The following is a 24,253-nucleotide window of genomic DNA, read 5'->3' on the forward strand; positions in this document are numbered from 1 at the left end:
GTCCATGAATTTACCATTGCTGAGTGGGACTTACCAGCAATAACAGATATTTGACCTAGATTAAAATTAACTTTAAAAGAGTTTTATTTTTGCAGTTCTTTGAATTAAATCAGAAGTTGTCAAAAGAGGTATTGACACATCAGAATGCACTAACAATTCCCTCTATGCTCTCCAGCTGCTAACTCAGCCTCACTCATCAGTAAACACCAATACCGACATATTTAAAGCGTAGAAACAGTAAAGCAGGCCTTGCTAAACATGTGTTTCCTGCAGCTGTGGTTTTCACCAGCAGTTATCAACCTTTTTGATTTCCTTATGCCTGCAGTCTTTGAGCATTTCCTATTTAAAACATTTATTCCAGTTCTACTCTCTGTTTCACCAAAGTGAATTGTGGGTAGTTTGGACGACAGTCTTTTTTTTTTTGGACAGACTGTGAACGTGTGTGTACTTACACCTATTTACACAGCGTTACCCAGCTTGTGCGAGGCCAACAGGAGTCACACGATTGTCAATAGTAGAAGTCTATAAAAACCGTCATTGACAAAAAGAGAACAAACAGCTGCAGTTTGTTCAGGATTTCCTAACAAACACTCCACAAGGAGGACTGTGGATGGAGGAGAGAGGAGGAAGGAGGAAGGAGCGGGGAAGGGAGGCAGTCAGGATTTCATTCTGTCTGTTGGAACAACAGATGAAAGGATGGAGTATCGAACACGAGCATTAAGCAGTACAATTGTTCTGCCATCTTTGAGAAGCTGAAAAACAAAACAATTTGTAAAAAAAAAAAAGAGAGAGATTTTTAGGATGTGTAAAATAAGCCTTGCTGTAAATTCTACAACTAATTCTGTAAGATTGTTTTTTGTGGAACACCCAAAGATGGAAGATAATGTTCTTACCTGTGTGTGTGTGTGTGTGTGTGTGTGTGTGTGTGTGTGTGTGTGTGTGTGTGTGTGTGTGTGTGTGTGTGTGTGTGTGTGTGTGTGTGTGTGTGTAATATCACACAAACCACTGGGGTGGTTTAATTAAACTTTCACACTTTTTTTAATTAATGCATTTTTACATATGATTACCTTTTGGAGTCAACCCAATGCAAGATGGCCCTTTAACAGATTTTAAGATGCATTTCGACGTGGAAGTAGCTCAAAGTCAATACCAGCACACTCAAAGCCCTGTTTGTGTGTCTTAGTGACCATTTCTTCTGACTGGAAAGTTTTTTATTTAACTTTTAGAAAATCTTTATTGGCTGCACATACCTAGTAATAAACATTTACAGCAGATTTGACCTTTCAGTGTACAAAAATGACTACAACGCAGTCAATGTATTAGTCTTTCTAAGATTTGATTCCCTTGTAGCCGGAGCCGCTCACAACACATTGAGCATCTTCTTTACTTAAAAGTGAGGTTCACTGAGAAAAGTGTAATTGTTCTTCTAATGTGATTGGGCATTCTAAGTTTCACATGCATGCAGAATGCAAAATTAGTCTTCTACCCCTATTTCCCTCATTAGTCGCTGATAGAAAACAGATGCGGAAAGGGTCGGTTTAGGAAAAAGGCACGCAGATCTACGTCACACTGTACGTTTGCATTCACGGACCCTCCCATCTTAGCTAGCGACGGGGGAAGGCTGTTGTTGACTTTTTGCAGTCAGGGAAGAGCAGGGTGTGCCTTAGCTAGTAGAAGCTAACTGTTAGAAACCCCACAATATGGCATTGTGTTATTTGTGGAGATTAAACATCAGCTCAAATAGAGGTAGTGGAAGGGTCTCATGGCTGTTAGCCAACAGACTGAATCATGTCCCCCCCCCCCCCCCCCCGTCCCCCCCCCCCCCCCCCCCACACACACACACACACATTTCACATTCTCACATTTCTTCGGACTATGTTGATCTGATACAGTTAATATGACATCATTGTCACAAATATGCATATTTTCATGATTTTGGTAGACATCCTGACCCTTGGACAATGTTGGCCAACCAGAATATTGACAAAAACATGTTGGTTTTCATTTGAAATTCTCAGCTTCTACAAAGCAAACATTACCATGAAAACGATGATTTCTCTAACCTCTACCTTTACCTGTTCCAGTTTTAGCCGGCTCATTTGACACTGGACGAAAGTTGAAACGTCTCGAGAAGCTTTGTGTTGGTTATCTGTCGTGGACGTTACCTTTTACTCTTTATTTTCAGAGGATATTAGTAGTGTTACGTCTTATTAGCATATGTTTACTCTCACTTGTCGACGTTGCAGCATTTGTCAAAGTAAGGGCTAATCGGAAAGTGTGTGTGAAATGTGTGAAATGTGGTTCTGGCCTGTGGTTCTCGTCCCCTGGGACGAGCTGCCACAATAGGAGCACAACACTAGAGCCCTTGTGCAAACAAAGTGTCCTCGAATGAAGAAGGCATTTAAAAATGATCGCTCTTTACAAACAGAATGCAATCCTGCCCTCTCTGTCCCGCTGCCCCCGCCACCATTAAATAACCACCCCCCTTACCTCCTTTTGTTCTTCTCCCAGAGCCTTTTTAGAGCACACGGCCTACCCTAGGCTGAGAGGGGAGAATACTAACTTTCACTCACCATCGAAGAGTTGTGTTCTTGTTTGTAGTTTTGTTAGTTTTTCTTTTTTGGTTTTTTTTTGGGGGGGTGGGGGGGGGTCACTGCAGCAGTGGATGGGAGGAAAGGTGTGATGAAGCTGGGTGGAAACAAGGAGAAGCCAAATGAAGCAGAGTGGAAAGAAACATGAGGGACTGTGGCCGGAGATGGGGAGCGGAGTGCTTAAAATTCATCCCACGGCACAAACAAAAGCAGGAATAAAGGCGGGGGGTGCAGCAGAGAAGACAAGGCTGGGGCTAAGAAAGATTTGGATTGAAAAGAAGATTGTGAGCCTCAGCAGACCTCCCTCCCTCGCTAAATGACGGCCTTTTACTCACAGCACAGTTATCCTTCGGGACAACGGAAAACTGGGGAGGGGGGCAAAGTGGAGAGGAGGGGACGATGGATAGATGAAGACCAGGAGCAAGAGCGAGGGAGAGAACATTAATTATTCCTCAAGGTTTCAGCAAGGCAGGGTGAAGGGGGGGGGGGGGGGGGGGGACATTTGACTCAATTACATGACAAACCCACCAAGGGCTCTAGACCAGCACTCAGTGCAGACCCTGCTGCTCTCAGGCAGGCTGTTGAGTTTAGTTATGTCCCTGTTTTCTTGGCCGTAAACGTTTGCCCCTCCTCAGGTGCCCCCTGGCAGACGCTGGGGCTTCAGCCCACAGCTAGACGTGAACCCTTTCAGCTTCCTTGGTTCCTCCTGAAGGGTTGAAGGCAGCAGAAGAATGAAGATGCAGATAAAGGGCAAGAAACCTTTTCTTTGTCTAGGTTTACAGCTTGTAATGAATGAGAAGCTTTTGGTGGCCCAAGAGGAGGGTTTTAGTTGTTTTCTTATTTACAAACTCCAACAGAATAATTTTTATCAGTGTAGCTTTCAACTGGTTTGTGACTCTTCTGCTCATTTTCTGTGTTTTTCCTCTTTTCTGATTTGTCATTCAACCTTTAAAGGAAGCCAAAAACACCACACAGACTTTGAGTCTGACAATCAGCAACATCTCCACCGACATGTTTTATGGAATCATTTTATGCTTTTTTTCTTCTAGAAAAAACCCAATGTGAATAAATTCACTTCAGCGGAAAAGTTTAATAATAGTTTGTTTGGTCTTTTTTACATTTTTAGACATTTTTAGGCTTTGGTTGGAAGGTAGTTTGAGATTTCTTGGAAACTTCAGTGTAGGTGGGAGGTCACAGAACAATTCTCACTGGCAGCGCGTGCACGCACGCACACACACACACACACACACACACACACACACACACACACACTTACACCTCCTTTGCCTGATCTGTCTCATAATTTTAACTTTTGTGCAAAATTTTGTGCAAAATCTAATCTGAAATCAGGTTTTAGATCTAATAAATACTATTCAGTCCGTTTGTTTTATGATTGTTCAGAAATGAGATCAGATTATTGTGAACCCAGTTTTCTCTACTGCCTCTATAAACACTTCAGATGTGAAAAATGGGTACATCTGCTCTTCTGTCAGTATTTTCTGTCATTTACATGTGCACCTGAAACTGGAACTATTGCCCTAACGTTGCTTTTTCAATGCATGTAAACACCGTAGTCTTGCTGAAGGTCAACTGGTTTTAATCGCGCTGAAGCACCCAGATCGTACGTACCAAGTAATCTGAACTCCAGCGTCGTCGTTGTCCATTCCTTCTACCATTGAACATTTCCTGTTTGTCTCCTTCACTCTCGCCAGTGTTTGTTTACTATTCGTGTTGCTATAAGCTGTCCAGAAGAATGCCGACACGAAAGAACTCATGTCTAGAACATGATGTCCTGCTGTGTGGGGTTGTCCTACTATACCGGAGTGAAACCAACTTCATTTGAGAATTTGGTTATCTAATGTACATCATGTAAACGGGGAGAAAGACTCACAGTTTATTACTTCAGATCAATTTGGATGTGCTTGTAAACACACAGAGTGTTTGGTTTTAGGAATTATGTGCCTATGTCATATCAGAGCGTCTTAGCCTATAGCAGCCTGAGCTGGAGTGGGCGTGGCCAGCTGCAGCTTGTTATTTCTTTAAGTGACAGAGCCCTGAAACTGTTTTTGGTGCTGAAAATGTCAAGAATAAAACTGCTGAAATTGCTTCATGTGAGAGGGGTTTTTTGTGTGAAGAACTTCATAAGCATATTTTGTATCGACTATAGAAATATTATAACTTTAAAAAGCCATTAGTTCTCTTTTAAGTTGACTATTTTAAAGATATCATCTATAAGCATGCTGCTGTTATTCTAAAATCCAAAGATTAAAAACTCCTTTATGATTAAATAAACAAGGAAGAAATCTGTTCAAATGTGATTCCACTAAGCAGGAGTCATCTGGGCCTTCAACTCTCACCAGGTAGATTTGTATATTCATACTTGTAGATTTATGTTAATCATTTTAAGATTTGTAATACAATTTATGAGTAAATATTTAGGTGCTGTGTATACTGTGTACATGCATGTCTGAATGTGTACCCAGGACACTAGATGTTTGTTTGTGTGATCCATGTGCTTCTGAGCTGCAGGATGATGCAGACGGGAATCTGAAGCCGAGATGGGGAGAAAAAGGGGCCCCTTCCTCATGGGTGAGATAGGATCAGTGTTTACATGCACAAATAGCAGAAAGACTCAGCCATTGCTTAACGTCTTTCAGCATTTCTCTGGTGTTAATTGTAACATTTGACAGATGGTTAAAATGTTCGTTCCAGTGCAGATTTGCATTTTTTCAGAACAGCTGATCTGGATTATTGTTTTAATGCACCATATTAGCAAGATATAAAGGCTTGATAATTCTATGGGCTAGTTCTGCAGCCAAATGCTGAATGTTTCTCAAATACAAATTTTTTAATTATATATTTTTATTATAACGTCCTTTCATGAGATACTTTAAGTAGATGATAAATAAATGACGGACAATGATTTTTCCCAACAGATGGATCTGTTACACAATTCGCTTTAAAGCAGCAGCAACTTGGATCAAAAATGCTCCATCTATGTTTTTCGATATAGCGAATTGTGTGTTCGTTGAGATAAAATAATTAGCTTGATGTTTTCCTCTTATATAACTGTTAGAGTAGAGATGAACATTAATTTAGCTACGTGTGTGTGTGTGTGTGTGTGTGTGTGTGTGTGTGTGTGTGTGTGTGTGTGTTGTGGTCGTGTAGTGGGCGGAGTTTAGCTTCTTATCCCTTCAGTTAACAACCATCTGATTAGCTGATTTGTTGCCTTTCAGTCATGTTAATGCCACTTAATTACAGCTATTGTGGGGAATTTGAGACTCTCACTTAGACACACACGCACGCACGCACGCACACACACGCACACACACACACACACACACACACACACAAACACACACCTAAGCTGGAGCAGCTGGATGACCCCCAGCAACCACCCCTTTCCCTGACCTCCATGTTCACACCTAAACCCTAAACTGTTTTAGAATTGAATTCTTACCTAATTAAGTGTTAATATGGGAACATTTTCAACATCCCAGTGGATTTTAGAAGCCTTGCAGTAAACTTGAAGCCAGTGCTTCACTAGGCTGCACATAGAGAGTTAAGAATTATTCAAGTTTTCAGTTGGGATCACAATTTTTCCACGGAGTGTTAAGCATGGCTGGGTCACATGGGACTGAAAAATATCATTGGAAAAATCTTGCAAATGTTGTCTTAATTGCTTCTCAATAGTGTGTGCTTGACCCTCAATAGCCCGACCCTCCGAAATATGGCTGACATTTCTCTCATTTTCTGACTCAGGAAAATCAAATTGAGAAGAGGTACAGTAGCCAGTAGCCGGCAGAGTCCCAGGAGATAACAGCGGCAAGCCTACAGGCCCGCCCGTAGCCTCCCACCCCTAAGCCGGCCAAGCCCAGAACGCAGCAACCTGGGACCCAGGGGCGACCAGTTGGGTCCCCACTGGGGAAAGGCCTCAGCCTGGGCCTCACGTTAAACACAGAGCCAAGTTGACAATCTCTGGCCGAAGCGTCGACTCAGCTCTTGGCTCTGTGTCAACACTTCTAGAGCCAAGAGCATCAATAATGGCAGACTCGCAGATATTTGACCGCAGTGGAACAGCGAAGCCCAATAGTCTCAAATTTAGAGGAGCTGATTGTCATCCCAGTTGCTTCACACTTGGCCGCGAACTCCAGTGAAAGCTGGAGATCACATTCTTATGAGGCGAACAGGACCACATCATCTGCAAAAGCAGAGACAGATCCAAAACGAATCCCCTCAACACCTTGGCTGTGTCTAGAAATCCTGTCCATAAAGATTATGAACAGAATCGGTGACAAAGGGCAGCCTTGGTCCAACTCTCACCAGCCCTCGTTACATGATGCACCGTGCTGGCAAATCAGCGTAGTATTACAGCAATGGTGTGTCTTATACACACATGGCGATGTGCAAATTCTGTGGCGTTCGTTCCACCTTCTTTGGTAGTAATATTGCGATTATTATCTGTCTCATAAACGACAGTTGCGCCTTGGCGCAACAGAGGGAGGTATCATGATCACGTGGGGCGTTACTGACTGGCAACTATATTGAAAGTGAAAGTAAACACTGACAATAAGTTTCACTTTTGTAAACAGAAGCAGCTGAAATGATAAGCGCTCCGGGAGCTTCTCTCCGTTAGAGCTGGAGGTCAGATCACCAGAGACTGCATGGGGACTGTGGGGAACAGACACCTTTAGGAGCAGCTTGTCAAAAAAACGTAATGATTGTGGCTTCAATTGCAATAAAAAGCAAGTTATGTCCAAGACAACAAGTCCGCGGCAGCGCATAGACCGCCTACATACCCCCTTAAACAGCCATTGCATAGTCTTTTGTAAAAAGGACATGATTGTGCTACATTACTACCATGGTCTGAACACTTATAAACAACTTAAGGCCCCCTGATGCCGCCATGGCGTTGCGGCAAATTGATGATATTGTTTTGTAAAAACTGCTACCGGTAACAAGCTTGACTCATTGCTGGCAATGCGGACCAAGCTCTGACACCGGTCATATAGGGACCTAGCAGCCTGTATCAGATGGCCTGTTACACCATTTTCCCGAAGTACCCCCGCAGGAAGGGACACGGTCGAATGCCTTATCCAAATCCACAAAATACATGTAGATTAGTTGGGCAAACTGCAACGCACCCTCCAGGACTCCCCTAAGAGTACAGAGCTTGTCCAGTGTTCCATGGCCAGGACGAAAACCACATTGTTCCTCCTGAATCTGAGGTTTGATGATGGACTCTTCTAGGGGTGGGCAATATAAACAATATAAGGTAGAAGCGATATAAAGTTGGGTAATGGTAGAGTTTTTGGCTATATCGCCATACCGCGATATCACAATAACACATGACGTCACTGAGATGTGCACCCTGCTGACATTGGGACAACAGAATGGCAGTGACTGCAAGCATGGAGTGGGCGGAGGAGGAGATCTATATGCCTCATGTGGCATATATTTGCCACATGAGGATATTTAAAAGCATGCCAATTTGACATATATAAACAAAGGAAAAAATATATCGCAATATATATCGTTACCGCACATGCTTCAGATTATATCGCAATATAGATTTGAGGCCATATCGCCCAGCCCTAGATTCTTCTCTCCAGAACCCCTGGATATATACACACCCTGCGGTCCCCCTTTTTACATGGGGGACCACAACCCCAGTCTGCTAGTCCATTGGAACTGCTCCCGATGTCCACGCAATGTTGTAGAGCTGCGTCAGCCAACACAGCTCTACAACATCCAGAGCCTTAAGGGACACTGGGTGGATCTCACCCACCCCCCAGAGCCTTGCCACCGAGGAGCATTTTCAATACCTAAGTGACTTCAGCCCCAGAGATTGGAGAGCCCAACACAAAGTCCCCGGACTCTGCTTACTCTCTGAAATACATTTTAACAGTGATCATGAAAATTTTTATTAGTGCTTTTAGAGCAGCACATTTTACTTACAACTATACAGAATGCTTTAGAACCTTTTCCATATATGAGTCTCACAATTGCTGTACCAGATAGTGTCTTGATTTAACATAAAACATTCACCCCATCATCTCTACCCTCTGTCTATCTATATTACTGTGATTTTCTCACCTGCACAAGAAAAACCTGTCAAAGCTTAGACCAGAAAGATTCCACAGAGATTTGATTAATCCTGCCTCATGGTTTTTATAAACATGTTGCCTGTCTTGTATCTTCATGCTTCCTCTCTGTGAGAGCCTCTCAGAGCTGTGGTCATCTGCTGCAATCTTTTTCTGGATTGACTGAGCTGCGGTTTCTCCCACACACCAAATACAAACACACAACCACACATAAACATACAAATGCATGCTCATGTAGTGTCTTTACTGTGTCTTTTCAGCCTCAGAGCCACACACATGTTTTGGCCATCCACCACTTCACACACACACTGTTCACCTTCATCCTTTAGCGCCTCTATCTCTCTTTTTTTCACCACTCCTCCGCTTTATCCTCCTTTCCAGCTGTGTTATACAGCAAAGAAATATACTGTAAGTAGTAACAGGCCAGCTATGAATACGCCTGCCCACCCAAGACTGTTAAGATTATTATTTTTCTTATAACCATTGTGGTCTTTCTATAAACTGAAGTGGTCATTATCTGGTTTTTGTTCTCCAGCGTGGGTTCCCTATTATAGAGTCCTGGAGTTTCTGAACATGAAATGCTCCTTGCGGCAAGATTTTCGACTCAGAAAAAAGTTAAAGACAGAGAAATCCTTGAAGGGGATGGATAAGTGATGAAGCTGCAATTTTGTGTTGACTTTTGAAAAAAATTGTATTAATAATGCAGCTATAACTATATTGTGGAGGAACGAAAATGAAGTGCTTCTTTCAAGTTTGTCTAAAAACCTCCAACAATAACACGGTTCAGACCAAAAGGAAGATTTAACCATTTGATTGTCTGTCTCACCGAACCCCCTCACTTACCTGGGTCGACCATACCTTACATTCTAGTACAATTTGCAACAGAACACAATTGGTGTGAGAGATTCTACTCTCAAAGAATTTCAGAGAAGAAGAAACGGCCAGCTGCTACCACTTCAACTTTAGGGCAAACTACCAGAGTCTCATAATAGAAAAACGTCATTTGAAATTGTGGACAACAGAAGCTGTTTGGACCAAGAAATGGTTACTGGTGTGTAGTGCAATCTCATTTACTGTGGCATTGTGGGTTCTGGTATCCGGCAGACGTAGTCTAGGGAGGATAGCCGACGGGAGGGGGGAGAGTCATGTTGCGGTGTTTAAAAGCTAGCTTGTTTTGTAAATTTGCTTTTGCAGTCTTGTGAGGTTTTGCGAGACCTGTTAGCATTTGGAGTGGAATGTTGTGAATAACTCCCAGATACTACCACATAATATCTGTAAAACTGAGAATGGAGTTGTTTTGTTTTTGGGAAGTCTCTGTGGCAGACATCTTGAATTTCTGTTGACTTCAAAAGTTATAGATGTACTTCCAACCCAGACATTCCACCGGATGTGTAATCATCATGTAACTTCCGCGAAGTGTATTAGGCAGCTAATAACCATCGTTATAGTCCGTGAGTGCCAAAGAGGTTGCTGGGAAATGCATCTGTTATGTTACCCACTGCTTACACATCCAGTTATTGGTTACATTCTCAGTTACAATAGAATTTATTCAGTTGTTCGAGTGATATTTTGCGTGCTGAGAAACAGTCAAAAACATCATCACCAACCTTTTAGCTTTCGTGAGCTGGTGATCAAAAGTGCTAATTGAAGCAAATGGCAGTGGATTTTCAGGAGCCTTGAAGAAGTTAACAAGGATTGATGGATTTACAGTAAGAAATGTTCTTTGTTGTTTTCTTTTTCTCAAAAACGGGGGTTGGGTTCTGACTTGTTTATAGACTAAGCGGTTCTGTGTGCCTCCTTGGCCCACAGCTGGGAGCCAGCTGCATGAATCAACCTTTCCTCGTCTGCTTTATCCATCCATCTTTCTCTCCCTTCTGCTCCTCTCGTTACTTCCTGTTTCTCTGCAAAAAAAACACCTTTGAAAGGAATATTTTTTTGTTGGAGCTATACCTGTTTGACACAGACAGAAGTTACACAGAAGTAATAGAAGCAATGGGACAAAACAACAAAGATTTAAACTCGGAGAAAGGTGTACATGTTTGTGTGTGTAGGCGGGGCGTGATGGCAGTAATGAGAGGAGGGAGGAGAGGGAAAAACCACCGGTATGTGGAGGATGGTGGGTGGCCCGGAGAGAGGACGGAGAAAAAAGTGGGATTATGAAAGAACGAAGGAGCAGTGAGTTATGATGGAGGCTGAGGATGAAGGAAACACACTCACATGTGTTGGTAGCAGCACATCTGTCGTCCTGATAAAGCTGTTGGAAGAGAAAAGTCTAACTGCCTTTGAGGAGGTGGAGCTGCTCAGCAGCTGGCCGGACAAATCGGTGCTTGTAGAGGTGAAATGAAAACAGTGAAAGAACCGCTCCTAATCCTAAAAACAATCAGTTCACAGAGTGATCAAACCAGCAGCACTGAAACTGTAATCAGCTTTACAACAACAGCAGAAAAAGGCACCAAACCTGTGTTTTTAATCCTCTCCTGCTTACTTTACTCTCCTTTTCTTTTGCTTCTCTTTCCATCCTGCTGCTGCGTGTCAGGTTGAGATGCTTTCGCAGAATCCCTCCAGTGCCTCGATGTCTGTCAGCAGTCACTCTGACTGTGTAGCAACAAGAGATCAACGTTTCAATCTGCTATTTTATACAAAGCGAGAGCCTCAGCAGGCAGACAGCTTTCCCTGAGTTTACAGTACAGGGATACGTAATGTGTGATCAGTGGGGTGAGACATAGGTTAGTGTGTCGACAACAGCAAAGGATTTGATCTGTCAGTTTAATTCTTTGGAGTTTTCTACCTTTAAATCAAAGGTAATAAATAAAAGCATGTTGGAGCCGTTTGATCTTCATTTGTTTGAATTAACCTTCCGAAGCTCACAAATCTGTTCAGTTTCGACCTCTTGTTATTCACAAACACCTGGACGAATTGTTTAGATTTGAAATTTTAAAGATTTAAGATTTTTTGTGTTTACGGGGTCCAAACTAGTTTCAAAAGCTAGGTGGGATTAAAAATGCTCACCGAACAAAATCACAGGTCATAGGAAGTTACGGCACTTAGCATGGCCGAAAGAGAATAAAATGAACTTGCTATTCTACACCAGTTCTTTCAAATGACCACCGATATAGTTATAATTGGCAAAGGGTGTGCAAAAACAGTAATAAATTTATCGTAGTGAAATGTAATTTTACGTCTGCAATTGTGTTTGCATAAAATTCTGTTATCGTTTTTTTAACTTAGGCTTGTGTATAGAAAGTCAGTGGCTTACCTAAATCAGACAGTCAGGACTTCATGTGAAGAGATTAGCTACTTACGGTTTAAAGAAGCGTATGGACAAACCAAGGCGCTAAATAACTGCCCATGAACTGAGAAAAGTCAAGCGTGCAGCTGCCAAGATGCCACTTGCCACCAGTTTGGCCATATTTCAGAGCTGCAACATCACTGGAGTGCCCAAAAGCACAAGGTGTACAATACTCAGAGACATGGCCAAGGTAAGAAAGGCTGAAAGACGACCACGACTGAACAAGACACACAAGCTGAAACGTCAAGACTGGGCCAAGAAATATCTCAACACTGATTTTTCTAAGGTTTTACGGACTGATGAAATGAGAGTGAGTCTTGATGGGCCAGATGGATGGGCCCGTGGCTGGATTGGTAAAGGGCAGAGAGCTCCAGTCCGACTCAGACGCCAGCAAGGTGGAGGTGGAGTACTGGTTTGGGCTGGTATCATCAAAGATGAGCTTGTGGGGCCTTTTCGGGTTGAGGATGGAGTCAAGCGCAACTCCCAGTCCTACTGCCAGTTTCTGGAAGACACCTTCTTCAAGCAGTGGTACAGGAAGAAGTCTGCATCCTTCAAGAAAAACATGATGTTCATGCAGGACAATGCTCCATCACACGCGTCCAAGTACTCCACAGTGTGGCTGGCAAGAAAGGGTATAAAAGAAGAAAAACTGATGACATGGCCTCCTTGTTCACCTGATCTGAACCCCATTGAGAACCCGAGGTCCATCATCAAATGTGAGATTTACAAGGATGGAAAACAGTACACCTCTCTGAACAGTGTCTGGGAGGCTGTGGTTGCTGCTGCACGCAATGTTGATGGTGAACAGATCAAAACACTGACAGAATCCATGGATGGCAGGCTTTTGAGTGTCCTTGCAAAGAAAGGTGGCTATATTGGTTGCTGATTTGTTTTTGTATTGTTTTTGAATGTCAGAAATGTATATTTGTGAATGTGGAGATGTTATACTGGTTTCACTGGTAAAAATAAATAATTGAAATGGGTATATATTTGTTTTTTGTTAAGTTGCCTAATAATTATGCACAGTAATAGTCACCTGCACACACAGATATCCCCCTGAAATAGCTAAAACTACAAACTACTTCCAAAAACATTCAGCTTTGTTATTAATGAGTTTTTTGGGTTCATTGAGAACATGGTTGTTGTTCAATAATAAAATTATTCCTCAAAATACAACTTGCCTAATAATTCTGCACTCCCTGTAGATTATATTGCCAACCTCTAACTTCAATAAATGTTCTGTTATCAATATTCTAACTACACTCTCCATTAGTTGGGATTTTATTGGAGTGGTTTAAATTCATCCAATTGCTGATGATTTTTTTGCCGTGCATTTTGCGTCTGCTACTGATTAAGGCCCTTTGTGATATTGAGAGTCTGTAAAGAAATTACATAAGTTGAGCCAGGTAAGTCCTGCTTCACAAAACGTTTTTGAACTTCATTTTATTTTGAAAATACCAGTTAAGACTTTTCATCATTAAAATCATTTGACTCAAACTCTGAACAGCTGTTCATAAGCAGATTTGACAGTAATCTCCCTTGCAGCGAGTCAGTGAGTAAGGCTTATTGTACATTACTGTGACATCTCCATCAGTGGTCACACCATCACATTACAGCAGCTGGGAGGAATTCACAAAAAGTCTGGGTGAACGAGGTAAAAAAGCCCAGGGGAGAGCTGGTGGGGGAATAACGTGCAAAGGGGAGTCTTTGTTGGGGGGGTTACAACAACAAAGGCAGAACTTAAAAACAAAGTTTACCACCAAAGGAAAACAACAGGGTCAGAAACATTTAGTGTGTGGGGAGGGAAAGAACTCAAGAAAAAACTAAAGAGGAATGAACAAATGAGGGAAATCTGCACTGTGGTTGGTTGTAGGCATAAGCTCCACCTTCTCCCCACATCTCCATCTCTGCAGTACTCCGTCCTCAGCACAAGCACAACAGAATCCCCCACAAACCCAGCCACATCAGGAACGGCTGGCTACATTATAGCTGCCATTATCGTCTCTCAAGTCATAACAGCCAGAGAACACCCACCTCGACTGCTGCTCCGCCAGGAGGGGGAGGGGCGAGGGCGCAGGAATGAGCAGAGAGGGAATGAGGGAGGGAGGGGGGGGGGGGGGGAACGAGGGAGCAAGAGATAGTTCAGAGATACAGAGCAGTGGAAAAGGCGGAATGGGATGACGGCTGCAGGGAGAGGGTGGAGGAGAAAAAGCAGAAAACTTTTGAAAAGGGTGTTTACACTTCATGAAACACACTCCAAGGTTAACTGTTTGGTCTAATTTTAGTTGACTTAGTGTGTGTGAATTTTGACTTAAGCAGTGGGTTACTCCAAAAAAACACTCCCAAGCTCCAGCTTTCCCAGTGGAGAAGAGAGATGAAATAAGATTAGGAGCAAAGTGGATGTCATTACATGTGGACTTTATATACTGGCTGAGGAGGGGGGCATGTGTGAGCCCCAGTTTAGAGTTACACCCAGGAGAAGAGGAGTGTAGCAGTAGAGCGGAGTTACGCCAGATCAGACCTTTTGTCTGACACGACCAGTGACCTGTGAAAATGCCTGTCCTCTCTGGAGACTTCCTAGGAAGGAGGAGGATCCCCACTTTATTAGAACGTCACAAATGGACAAACGGGGCAAACCTAAACAATGTTCCTTTTTGTTTAACGTAAACACAGATCATCACCTGAAACCTGAATCTATAGGATAGCTGAAGACCTATATTACAAAAGTCTCAACATTTTTGTTGTATTTATAGGAGAATTGTGCTTTAAGCCATCAGATAAACAACAGAGAAGACAGTGAGTGGTGGCAGTACCAATCCTCAGCAGTCCCTTCTCTGGACCTTTTGTGGAAAATTCTTCCATTTTTGGTGTTTTTGTTGCAGAAAAGTGGCTTCTTTTCGACTCAACTCGACAGTAAGGGCTAGTTTATACTTCTCTGTCAATACGTGTGAGCTCACACGTATTGACTGGGACGTTTTCCTTTTATACTTTGTTGATGTGTCAAGTGTTGTGAAGCAATTCTCTGCCAGGACGGCAGAGGGCTAGCGCTTTCCTGGGGTATTCTGCCATGAATGCAGTCACGTCTTTAGGTTGTTTATAATGTGTTTATAGATTTCAGCGACTTTTTTTACATGGTAAAATTTGTCTCAATCCTCTTCATCCAGTCACTACCTCTAAATTACCAGACACAAATAAAAGATTTGCTGCGTATCTTTGTACTCCTTCAGTCATGGGCGTATTAATGTTTATATCGTCAGATTTTTTCTGCAAGACGTTCTTCAATCTGCTCCATGTCTGACGCTAGATATGTTTGGCTCTCGTTTTATTTTCTTGAGGGAGAATGGTGGTGCTGTTGATAAAGTTAGAGGAAGCGGCATCCTGACCAATCACATGCTTGCGGTTTCCGTCGCTATGGATGGATGGTTAGAAAAGTGAGCTGTACTCCGTCCATCCTTGCGAGTCCGTTAGAGAGCCACGGCAAAGATGGAGAGTGGGGTTGAGTGTATCCTTACCAACGCATACAGAGAATTATAAAGTAGGCTTAATCAATTAAAAAGATATGTGACTGTAGTATTTTAATAACAAATTACTATAGGGTTAGAGTTAGGGGATAGGGTTGGGGTTAATGGTTGAGATTTGGGTTAGTGCATCTGTCACAGTAGGAAAAATTAAGCCTGCTAATTGGAATTCCACTTCACGAGAAAGGGCCTTTGGGCAGGATGCTGACCACCACCACTGCCCCCATTCTATGAATTGTGTTGAATAAAAGTGGTTTACAGTGTAAAAACCTTCTAGAGAGGTCAGTAACTATCAAAATACCTCTCTAAATAAAGTCCACTTACCATTTGTCAACTATCATTACCTGATTATCATAGAAGGTGTAATAGGATGTAACTTTTATGCTTTGGTACACACTTTGGGGTTTGCGTGACAGTCTGATTAAAAGATTCAAGGTTTTGGAGCAATCGTCCGAAAAGTTGGATTTCCTGTGGCTTTCACAGCAATACGAGACACAGATTGTTTTTTAATAGGTCTTCATTAGCGTTGTCTATTATTATAAGCCTACCATTATTATCAGCTGATGTTGGCATTAAAATCTAATATAGGAAATAATCAATATAGATTTCCATCGCATCATAAATGGTGTTGGTGTGCCGTTTCAGGGACTCTTAGTATTTCAGGATTTTACCCTACCAATCATCAGAGATCAAGCTAGTTACAGTTCACGCCATGGTGTTGTTCGACCAATCGATTTGGGTCTGTGAGACGCCAAATATTAGTATGTCTGCAACACCGGAAATCTGCTCAGTCTCTCCTCGTGTTTCCAGTGACCAAAGCCTACTGGTTGTGCAGCGCACCAGGCTAAAAACCAAAGGTGACGGATCATTTGCTGCTGTGGCCCCCAGACTCTGGAACTCTCTCCCCCTGAGCCTGAGATCAGTGGACTCAGTGGTCTCCTTCAAAAAGCAGCTGAAGACTCACCTGTTCAAGGTGGCTTTTGCGTGACCTTCATCACCACCCTCTACTCTACATATTCCGCCTTTCCCGGGATCCACCGATTTCCCTCTTTCCTATTCATTTTTTCTCCCCTTTCCTTCCATTTTTAATCACATTTTTTGTTTTTTGTCATTTTAAACATATTTTTAATAATTAAAACAATTTTGTTTCTATATTTAAAATGTTTTGCTTTTGTGAAGCGCTTCGTGATTTTTAACTTGACAGGTGCTATATAAAATCTTTCTTTCTTTCTTTCTTTCTTTCTTTCTTTCTTTCTTTCTTTCTTTCTTTCTTTCTTTCTTTCTTTCTTTCTTTCTTTCTTTCTTTCTTTCTTTCTTTCTTTCTTTCTTTCTTTCTTTCTTTCTTTCTTTCTTTCTTTCTTTCGTGCTGTGTTGGTAAATGACATCCAGTGTGTGCTTTCGTATAGATTCATGTGGTTGCTCAGCTGATGAGGCCATTTTTCATCTGAAACAAATTACCAAAACAACTTTTCCCAAGAGAGATTTGAGAGGGCTGCTGGTTCTGTTTGTGTGGGATGTTAGAGGGTGAGTGAAATGTTTGGACACAAAGGTTTTGGGTGTAGAAGGTGGCTGGACATCCTGTCCTCTCCTCAGCTCTTTGGTTTGTGCCACAGCGCAGCAGATTTGTTTGGTCAGCCATTTGATTTACGATTCAGGGTTTTTAATATGCTGCTTCTTAATCTCTTTTCAAAACCAACACCACAAAATTACACCAGAGAGCAAAATACGGACCTGAAATAGCGACTACTACACCTGTGTCAGCACTGCAGATGACATCATCCATCGGTACATGCTGGGCTTGTAATTCTGAAGGAAGTTTTTAAGCTCTGGCTGAAGTGTTTTGATATTTCAACAGCCATAATAGATATAAATTTGATATATATTTTTTGCATTCACAGTCCGAAATTCTGCATGGAAACATGGTTTCGAATCAAAAAGGCTCCTCAGACATCTTTTTTTGCTCATAAGATAGTGAGTTACTGTTTGTTGCATGTTAATTAATTGCCCAGTTTAGTTTGGGCACGAAGCTACAACAGTACACTCATACGTACTGCCTCACTCCCAGGAGACACGCACTGGTAAAAACATTAAACTAAAAAAAATCCTGCTTGCTTATGTGCAGGTGGGCTTATGCATTATTCATTTTTATGAGATTTACAGCCATTTATCCACACACACACACACACACACACACGCACGCACGTTTGTTCCTGTAAATGCTAGAAAGTCTTCTCACACACATCTGCTACTGGGCTTACTCCTCTAAACTGGTTCACTCTCTTTCACACAAATTCCTTGTAAGCTTGGTGGTCATTATGCTACCCCCTGTTGAAGCTAACAGCTGTGACAGTGTGTGTGTATCTGGCTAGGGGTCCCCCTCCCTTTTGGTATTTATTAGTTTTGAACAGCTGAGGTGCTCTGTAAGATCTCTATTTAGCACTTCCAGCTAATTATCGTGGACACATCCAAAGGGCCGTGCAGAACGTGAGCCATTGGCGCTGGACCGTACACGTCATCCACACTTTACCACCTCTCATACCAAACCTTGCCGAGGTGACTCGCAGACTCAAATTGGTCCCTGCTGCCCTTTTAACACTTGGACTACCACATAATCTTTTGGGCTGAGCTTCTTTTGTCTCTTGAGGAACAAATTCACGGAGAATTTGTTTTTTACTTTCACATGCATGCAGAACTTGAAAATGGTCTTTTACCCCTGTTTACTGCATTAGCTGCCGATAGAAAATAGATGGGGAAACTCTCGGAGTAGAAAAGCCACACAGATCAAAGTCAAACTGAAAAGAAGGGCTACACAATATTAGGAAAACCTGTGATATGTGATTACAGCGATTAATATTGTGATGACGATATTACTTGCAATAAATGCAAACTTAACTCAGGAACAAAAATAATCAAAAACAAAAAAAAAAAAAGACAAAAATATCATAAAAATGAGAAAGCAAAACATGTGAGGAAAGGGAAAAAGAAAATGAACAAGAAAAGGCAATCAGTGGATCCCGGGAAAAGCAGAATCAGCAGAAAGAACAGAACAAAGCTAACTCAGGTGTTTGCATTATCGAAATTAAGTGCCATCCACCTCAGGGGCGGGCATCTAACCTATGAGAACCCACCCAATTGGCCAAATGAGTGAGGAGCTCTATTTGATCTGTTAAAAAACATCATGCTTCCATTTTATTGGCAGAATGCATTATGTGTAGCAAATATTTGAGATGACCATTCATTGCGATATTTATCTGTTCTTTGCGATATGCACATTGTGCATGCTGATAATGCAATAACGATTTAGTTGTGATATATTGTGTAGCCCTACTGAAACTTAACATTCGTGGACTCCCCCATTTTGGTGCACAACCAAGGAATGTTGTTGATTTAGCATCCAGGAGAGAGCAGAGCCCATCATGGCTAGTAAAAGCTAACATTAGCATTAGTAACTCCACAGAGCAAACAGAAAAGTCGTGTTGCTGTTAGCCAATCAGACGCAAGATGTTCAAATATCATGAATAAAAAGTCAGACTCAAAATGCTGCCGTTTTCTGCTCCAGCTAACTTCCTCTTACTGAAACAAGAGCGCCAGAGGTTTCTTTTCCACAGGAAACCACTCACAAGACCCCCATGTGGCATGCACCAGCAGATTTATTGAAAAAAAGGAATGAATAAGAGCTTTAAACTGAAGAGCTCACAATGAGAATTCAATCTTAAAGCCTGATTTCTTCAAACTATGATCATAGCAACATTGGTGACAGAAAATACAGAAATATTTAAGTTTATCTGGATTTTTGTCTGTCCTTTTATTGTTTTATTGCAAATCCTTTTTCTTAGTGGCCACAGAACATACACTGATGTGCTGATGTAAAGAGCAGTTTCTCTATATTCTTCTCTGGAATTACCTTACACATTCAGTCCTGCTGACAGATCCCTTCTCAATATTAGTTTCACACTAAAAGGCACCCTTGTTCTCTACTTTCCATCTGTTGCATGTTGCAAGCATCCCTAAACCATTTTGTCCTTTAAGGTTTAAGGCAAAAACTCTGATAACTTCACATTGCTGCACCTTTCCTGGTGGAAATAAGCTTATTTTCTTTTGTTTTTCCAATTTGAGAAAAACTCATTTACGATGCATGAATTATTTCTGAGATTTTTATTTTACAGGAAGTGCAGAATTATTAGGCAAATGAGTATTTTGTCCACATCATCCTCTTCATGCATATTGTCTTACTCCAAGCTGTATAGGCTCGAAAGCCTACTACCATTTAAGCATATTAGGTGATGTGCATCTCTGTAATGAGAAGGGGTGTGGTCTAATGACATCAACACCTATATCAGGTGTGCATAATTATTAGGCAACTTCCTTTCCTTTGGCAAAATGGGTAAAAAGAAGGACTTGACAGGCTCAGAAAAGTCAAAAATAGTGAGATATCTTGCAGAGGGATGCAGCAGTCTTAAAATTGCAAAGCTTCTGAAGCGTGATCATCGAACAATCAAGCGTTTCATTCAAAACAGTAACAGGGTCGCAAGAAGCGTGTGGACAAACCAAGGCACAAAATAACTGCCCATGAACTGAGAAAAGTCAAGCGTGCAGCTGCCAAGATGCCACTTGCCACCAGTTTGGCCATATTTCAGAGCTGCAACATCACTGGAGTGCCCAAAAGCACAAGGTGTGCAAAACTCAGAGACATGGCCAAGGTAAGAAAGGCTGAAAGACGACCACGACTGAACAAGACACACAAGCTGAAACGTCAAGACTGGGCCAAGAAATATCTCAAGACTGATTTTTCTAAGGTTTTATGGACTGATGAAATGAGAGTGAGTCTTGATGGGCCAGATGGATGGGCCCGTGGCTGGATTGGTAAAGGGCAGAGAGCTCCAGTCCGACTCAGACACCAGCAAGGTGGAGGTAGAGTACTGGTTTGGGCTGGTATCATCAAAGATGAGCTTGTGGGGCCTTTTCGGGTTGAGGATGGAGTCAAGCTCAACTCCCAGTCCTACTGCCAGTTTCTGGAAGACCCCTTCTTCAAGCAGTGGTACAGGAAGAAGTCTGCATCCTTCAAGAAAAACATGATTTTCATGCAGGACAATGCTCCATCACACGCGTCCAAGTACTCCACTGCGTGGCTGGCAAGAAAGGGTATAAAAGAAGAAAAACTGATGACATGGCCTCCTTGATCGCCTGATCTGAACCCCATTGAGAACCCGTGGTCCATCATCAAATGTGAGATTTACAAGGAGGGAAAACAGTACACCTCTCTGAACAGTGTCTGGGAGGCTGTGGTTGCTGCTGCACGCAATGTTGATGGTGAACAAATCAAAACACTGACAGAATCCATGGATGGCAGGCTTTTGAGTGTCCTTGCAAAGAAAGGTGGCTATATTGGTCGCTGATTTGTTTTTGTATTGTTTTTGAATGTCAGAAATGTATATTTGTGAATGTGGAGATGTTATACTGGTTTCACTGGTAAAAATAAATAATTGAAATGGGTATATATTTGTTTTTTGTTAAGTTGCCTAACAATTATGCACAGTAGTCACCTGCACACACAGATATCCCCCTAAAATAGCTAAAACTAAAAACTACTTCCAAAAACATTCAGCTTTGATATTAATGAGTTGTTTGGGTTCATTGAGAACATGGTTGTTGTTCAATAATAAAATTATTCCTCAAAAATACAACTTGCCTAATAATTCTGCACACTCTGTATTTGTAACACTTAATGATGCTCTGTTTCTAGCTTTCTACTCACACAGAAGTGGAGTAAACAGACTTTTTATAATAAGCACGAATCAGGCTTTTTTGTTTATTTTCTCCTTAAACAGTTGTTCTTAGTTTAGTTTGGTCTGTTATTAAAATCCCACATACCCCCCCCCCCCCCCCCCCCAACCCCAATTGTGAGTAGTTTAACTTTGCAGAATTTTGCCGGGTTTGTTTAGTTTTCCTCTCTTCGTTCTGACCTTGTTCTTGTCTCTTCCAGGGCCCAGGCTGTCAGGGGAGCAGTAGGTCCGAGGAGCTCCAATGCCCGTGGACATGCAGCCACATCAGGGGCTGTATTACTATGAAAACTCTCCCAGTCAGCCTTCCAGAGGGTATGTTCACAGCTCACGCGTGTTCCTTAATGTGAAATAAGCCCAACAGACAACACAGACCAATGTTTACCACTAACACCATACAAGTTGATTCATCCGTAGAGCAAATATCAGCTCACTTGCATGTTTTTGAGGCGTCTGAAAACTTTGACCTGCTGAACAGGGGAATTATTAATTGAATCAGGTGCATTATTGCAGGAAAATGGCTAAAACTTGCTGGATTGTGTCCGTCGAGGAGCATTAGAATACCCCTACACTAAAGCATGATTCAAAGAAACCACACAAAGTGACCCACGCCGCTGTCTTAATTATTCCAGACCTGTATGTTGCACTTTAATACTGCTGTTAAGTTACATCAAAAGTAGGAAAGAAAGCTAGGAGTGGGGTCACAGGGGCATTGGCGTCTTCTGAGATCTGATTGGCTCCCTGAAGTGCCCCTGTCCTTTCACTCATCTGTCCTTTGCTCATTGATCAGATTATTGGTGGATCAATTCCAAGTCTAAACACTAGTGGTGCAAATGACCCATACAGGAATTTCCAGAGTAAAATATTGTGTTGGTAAATGGCCTGTATGTGTTTAGCGCCTTCTTGGGGTTCTACAACCCCCCAAGGCGCTTCACAACACAATCAGTCATTCACCTATTCACACGCTGGTAGAGGTGAGCTACGATGTAGCCACAGCTGCCCAGTGCGCCCCACTAACTAAAGCCTGATTTACTCACGTCTCTGTGATTATGAAGACATGCAATGTCATTATGCGTCGGCGCAAGGGCTCTTCGACAGGCTTGCAGAGGCTGATGGAGACATGCCCATCCATTGAAAGTGACTGCAAGCTTGTGATTGGTCAGGATGCCGCTTCCTTTAAATCAGTCAAAAGCACCGCAATTGCCCTGTCAAAAAAATAAAAATATTTAGCGTCAAACACAGAACAGAATGAACGCCTCATGGAAAAACTCCAAAAATCTGAATAATTATTCACCCGTGGTTGAAGGAGTACAAAGATATGCAGCAAGTGTTTTTTGAGGGTTTTTTTTTGTGGACGGAAATGACAAAAAAACGTGGGTTTAGAGGTGTTGGTCGCATGAAGAAGTGGAGGAGAATGAGGGACAAATAAGTCAGTGGTAAAAAGTCTCTGAAATATATTAAAACAATGTAAACACACTATCGTGAACTGGATACGTGACTGTATTGGTGGCAGGATACCTCAGAAAAGCTCTATGCCCTCTGTTGTCCTGCCAAGGGAAATTTATTTGTGACACCCGCCAGGCAATAGAGAAGTCTAAAGGGACAACATGTGCGTGACTCCACACTCGAGCTGACGAAGATGTATAAATCAGCCTTAAGACTTGGCCCCTCTATAAATATTGTTGCCCCTAATGGTACCACATTCAGATAAATCATAGATTCTCCACTGATTTTTTTGTTGTTGTTATGTCATGTTGCTATATGTGTGGGGGGTTGTTGATTTGGGTAGAGATGAGGTTATGACGTCATTGTTTTTACATAAAGATGCATGGGTTGCCTTGAAGATTTCCTTTGCTTTATGGTAAATTTTTTAAACGCATTGTTGAGGTTGCTAAATGCTTCCGGACGATTTCTTCACTGTGACTGCTCACTAAGATGCTAACTTCATCATGTAACACATTTGATGTGCAGAAACAGGTGGAAAATGGCATGTCAGCTGAACTTCAAAATAAAGCAATTTCCAAAATAAAAGTGCATTTTTGCATTGTACATAAAATACTGTAAATGTGTGACTGTAGACCAGGGGTATTCAATTCCAGTCCTGGAGGGCCGGTATCCAGCAGGGGTGTCAAACTCACACGGGGCCGAAATGAAAATCTGGGACAAAGTCGTGGGCCAAACTTAATATTTTTTGAAAAAGTGACGGCAAATTTGCACATTTTATTTATCAACATATATGCGATTTTGAACCTTTTAATTGGGAAACAAACATATTTCTGCATTAACACCGAATGTGAATAACCAAATTACACACAAGCAAATCAATTTTAAATAAAATGCATCAGTGGTATTCATTACTTGTGGTATATTCAGCATTTTTAAAATCTATTCAGGATTTATGTTTTCTTGTTTATTCATTTTTCTTATTTTTTATTCTCCTTTTTTTCTCCTGTAATAAGTGTCATCGCTGCTGTGACGTCTAGCTTTCCCCACTGAGGAACAATAAAGGGATTTTCTATTCTATTCATCTATCTGCAGCCTTTCCACTTCCTGTTTTACTGTAGGTTAAATCTTTTCTCACATGCCAACAACAAAATAAAAATATCATTTTATCTTAAATGAAAATGCAACATCTCACCTGTTAACTTTCATGTTTTGGAGCAGAAAAAGAGCATAAAACCAACATATTTAAAGCTCAGTTTGCTCCACTGGTTTACTGTGATGCTCACCTGTTCCAGCCAGATGCCTGCATCATGGGGTTGATCTGAGCTGAGGAGGAGACTCCTGTTATTTTGTTCATCTTCATCATCATAATGACAACAGGTGCTCACACAGGTTTGTGCTGGTGAACATGGAGAGCTTCTGAGCAGCTTGACCATGTTGTTGTGTGTCGGGGAGGAAAAATAACAACTACGGCAGCCACAGAGTCATGCTGATTTCAGCGTGTCGCTGCTCGCAGGAGTTATATCAG

At 41.9% G+C, this 24,253-nt stretch overlaps 1 protein-coding gene across 1 annotated transcript in view; it reads left to right on the forward strand.

Moving 5' to 3' along the window:
• Positions 1 to 24,253, forward strand: part of gli1 (GLI family zinc finger 1) — a 54,845-nt gene that overhangs the window by 17,993 nt on the left and 12,599 nt on the right. The window contains exon 2 of the mRNA XM_015959150.3: positions 21,486 to 21,597. Coding sequence (XP_015814636.3) covers positions 21,527 to 21,597 — 71 coding nt within the window. The 5' untranslated portion in view covers positions 21,486 to 21,526. The remainder of the gene's footprint in view (positions 1 to 21,485; positions 21,598 to 24,253) is intronic.

Source organism: Nothobranchius furzeri, chromosome 3, assembly GCF_043380555.1.
Source record: "Nothobranchius furzeri strain GRZ-AD chromosome 3, NfurGRZ-RIMD1, whole genome shotgun sequence".
Classification (NCBI taxonomy): domain Eukaryota; kingdom Metazoa; phylum Chordata; class Actinopteri; order Cyprinodontiformes; family Nothobranchiidae; genus Nothobranchius; species Nothobranchius furzeri.